This window comes from Procambarus clarkii, chromosome 59 (genome assembly GCF_040958095.1).
Source record: "Procambarus clarkii isolate CNS0578487 chromosome 59, FALCON_Pclarkii_2.0, whole genome shotgun sequence".
In the NCBI taxonomy this organism is placed as follows: domain Eukaryota; kingdom Metazoa; phylum Arthropoda; class Malacostraca; order Decapoda; family Cambaridae; genus Procambarus; species Procambarus clarkii.
This window is the reverse complement of record NC_091208.1, coordinates 6,819,014-6,822,316: the sequence shown is the minus strand read 5'-3', so window position 1 is coordinate 6,822,316 and position 3,303 is coordinate 6,819,014. Positions and strand designations below refer to the sequence as shown.

The following is a 3,303-nucleotide window of genomic DNA, read 5'->3' as shown; positions in this document are numbered from 1 at the left end:
GAAAGGTATTCTACCCCAAGAGATGTATGATCATTTTCCTTACTCTCAGTGTTGGTATAAGTTTTCTTGTTTCGCCCACATGTATGTCCTTAAAATACGGCAAATATGCTCATGACCTTTTGCTGAATTTTGTATCAAGGTGTGGTGATCTGTATGGGAAAGATTTTCTAGTCTACAATGTTCACAGTTTTGATTCACCTAACAGCAGATGCTGAGGAACATGGTACTCTTGACAGTTGTTCAGCTTTTCCATTTGAAAATTATTTGCATCAGCTGAAAAAGATGGTCAGATCAAGTAAAAATCCAATTGTCCAAATTACAAAAAGAATAAAGGAGGCTGAAAATACCATGATTTATAAAACATCTCCAGATAATAAAATTTCTCATAAATTTCCTAACAATGTATATTCGTTACCTGGATATAATTGCTGTGAAGTGTTAAGGACTGTACACAGCCGAAGAAGTGAAGAAAATTACTTCATTGTTAGGGTATATCCTTTTCAAAGCCCAATATTTACTAGTCCTTGTGATTCATATTTCCACGTAAGGACTTTTTAAAAAAAGTGTATAGGATTAACACATCAACCAGAGGAATGTTAATCAAGAAAACAGAAAGTACTTATATCTTCTTGTCAATACTACATGATTTATGACTAGTAAGTTTCTTGTGATTGTTTTTGATTCTTGTGCAAGCTGTAGGAATACTCTTTGCTTACATTGCAAACTTTTAACTTTAGTAAAAAGTATTGTTCACCATCATAACATATTAGAATTAAGGTTAACATTGTTGTTTAGTACTACTATATAAAATTAGTGACTGCTTATTTTCTTAGACACTGATAATGTGCTGCAGAAAATGTCCCTAATCAGTTTAAATTTGTAGATGGCTGAATCTGAAAATAAATACATCGTTGTGGAAGATGAAGAAGGAGAATTGTCAATCATCCATATCAAATGGATGTTTAGTGCATCTGATGTAAGTCAATATATATATATATATTGTTTATTTGCAAAATTAAAACATTAGTATTTAAAATATGTGTATATGATATATGTTGATAGATTTAGAGATATATATGTTATAATATATGAAATACAGTGGGGCCTCGATTTATGAGACATACATTTACATATACATATATTTACAAATATATGTCCCCTTTCCAGGGATCAAACGTGGGCTATTGGCCACGTGAAAACCAATCATCGAAAGCCAAAAGAGGAGAAATACCAGACCCATCAAAATGGAGACGTTTCAACATCAGCAAGATTTATTCCATTGATAGTAATTAAATACAAGCATTGATTCATATGGTTAAATCAAAAATTTCTCAATGTTTTGATGTTATACAAAGTTTCGTAATAATGAATTATATATACTCTAATTTTTATTATAGGTACTTGGGAACTTGCCCTAAAACACCTTAAAAAGGCAGAAGAAACGTCAAATATGGAAAGTGACACAGACACAAGTTATCACCATAGGGCAGCAAAATACAGAAGAATACCAAATGATGTGGATGGAGGTATGTAGGAATGAATGTTTAGAGTTATTCAAAATAATTGTTAAAAAAATGAAACATGATTGGCTTAATGGAACAAATAATCTTATTTACTAGGTAATATACTTTGCTAGGTAATATATTAAAATATATATATAGATATATGTTAATAGCTTTTCTGAATGCATTAAACGTTTTTGTTTCAGACAGTGAAGATTCACCACCAAGAAAAGTAACTGTTTCCATGCCCCGAAAGACTGCCGAGTGTAAGCTGACTCTAGATGAACATCAAAATAATATGATACAGGAATCAGGTAATTTAATTTAATTGAAAACATTTTATTTCTTTTTGAATGATGGTTTTCTTTTTAACAGAACAAGACAGAACTGGACAGAACTATTTTGTATTTAAAACTATTTTGTAAATATTTTCTATACAATGCTAATACGCTTCCACCCCTGACAGAATCATGTGGGACCAGCAAGTCTATCTACAGGCCCAGTAAAATACCTTCCCCTCAAACTCCTAGACAAGACAGAACTGGTAAGCTTTAAGTAACTGGAGAAACATTTACATACACAGATAGTAACGTACTTGTGTATGATTTTAATGTAATATATTTTTACCAGCCTTCAGGGTGATGGAAACACTTTAAATGGTGTCGCTCCATTGTGTGAAACAAAATTTTTTAATGCATTCATAAAAGCTATAAGCTAATGTAATAATTCAATAATTACTATTTGTAGTTTTATGTATTTAAAACTATTTTGTAAATATTTTCTATACAATGCTAATACGCTTCCACCCCTGACAGAATCATGTGGGACCACAAGTCTATCTACAGGCCGAGTACAAAACCTTCCCCTCAAACTCCTAGACAAGACAGAACTGGTAAGCTTTAAGTAACTGGAGAAACATTTACATACACAGATAGTAACGTACTTGTGTATGATTTTAATGTAATATATTTTTACCAGCCTTCAGGGTGATGGAAACACTTTAAATGGTGTCGCTCCATTGTGTGAAACAAAATTTTTTAATGCATTCATAAAAGCTATAAGCTAATGTAATAATTCAATAATTACTATTTGTAGTTTTATGTATTTAAAACTATTTTGTAAATATTTTCTATACAATGCTAATACGCTTCCACCCCTGACAGAATCATGTGGGACCAGCAAGTCTATCTACAGGCCAGTAAAATACCTTCCCCTCAAACTCCTAGACAAGACAGAACTGGTAAGCTTTAAGTAACTGAGAAACATTTACATACACAGATAGTAACGTACTTGTGTATGATTTTAATGTAATATATTTTTACCAGCCTTCAGGGTGATGGAAACACTTTAAATGGTGTCGCTCCATTGTGTGAAACAAAATTTTTTAATGCATTCATAAAAGCTATAAGCTAATGTAATAATTCAATAATTACTATTTGTAGTTTTATGTATTTAAAACTATTTTGTAAATATTTTCTATACAATGCTAATACGCTTCCACCCCTGACAGAATCATGTGGGACCAGCAAGTCTATCTACAGGCCAGTAAAAACCTTCCCCTCAAACTCCTAGACAAGACAGAACTGGTAAGCTTTAAGTAACTGGAAACATTTACATACACAGATAGTAACGTACTTGTGTATGATTTTAATGTAATATATTTTTACCAGCCTTCAGGGTGATGGAAACACTTTAAATGGTGTCGCTCCATTGTGTGAAACAAAATTTTTTAATGCATTCATAAAAGCTATAAGCTAATGTAATAATTCAATAATTCTATTTGTAGTTTTATGTATTTAAA

At 31.5% G+C, this 3,303-nt stretch overlaps 1 protein-coding gene across 1 annotated transcript; it reads left to right on the top strand.

The window, feature by feature from the left end:
* Window positions 1-550: 550 nt before the first annotated feature.
* Window positions 551-1,605, top strand: LOC138353626 (uncharacterized). Its single transcript, XM_069306817.1, has 4 exons — window positions 551-656; window positions 884-976; window positions 1,168-1,285; window positions 1,398-1,605. The coding sequence occupies exons 2-4, from the start codon at window positions 884-886 to the stop codon at window positions 1,532-1,534; spliced, it is 348 nt and encodes a 115-aa protein (XP_069162918.1). The 5' UTR covers window positions 551-656; the 3' UTR covers window positions 1,535-1,605.
* The last annotated feature ends 1,698 nt before the right edge of the window (window positions 1,606-3,303 follow it).

Bases quoted from the DNA above. Each gene is read 5' to 3' on its own strand.
- LOC138353626 (XM_069306817.1), top strand. From the start codon at position 884: ATGGCTGAATCTGAAAATAAATACATCGTTGTGGAAGATGAAGAAGGA. The intron at 977-1,167 runs GTAAGTCAATAT...TCCCCTTTCCAG, and splicing joins GGATGTTTAGTGCATCTGAT to GGATCAAACGTGGGCTATTG. The intron at 1,286-1,397 runs GTAATTAAATAC...TTTTTATTATAG, and splicing joins CAAGATTTATTCCATTGATA to GTACTTGGGAACTTGCCCTA.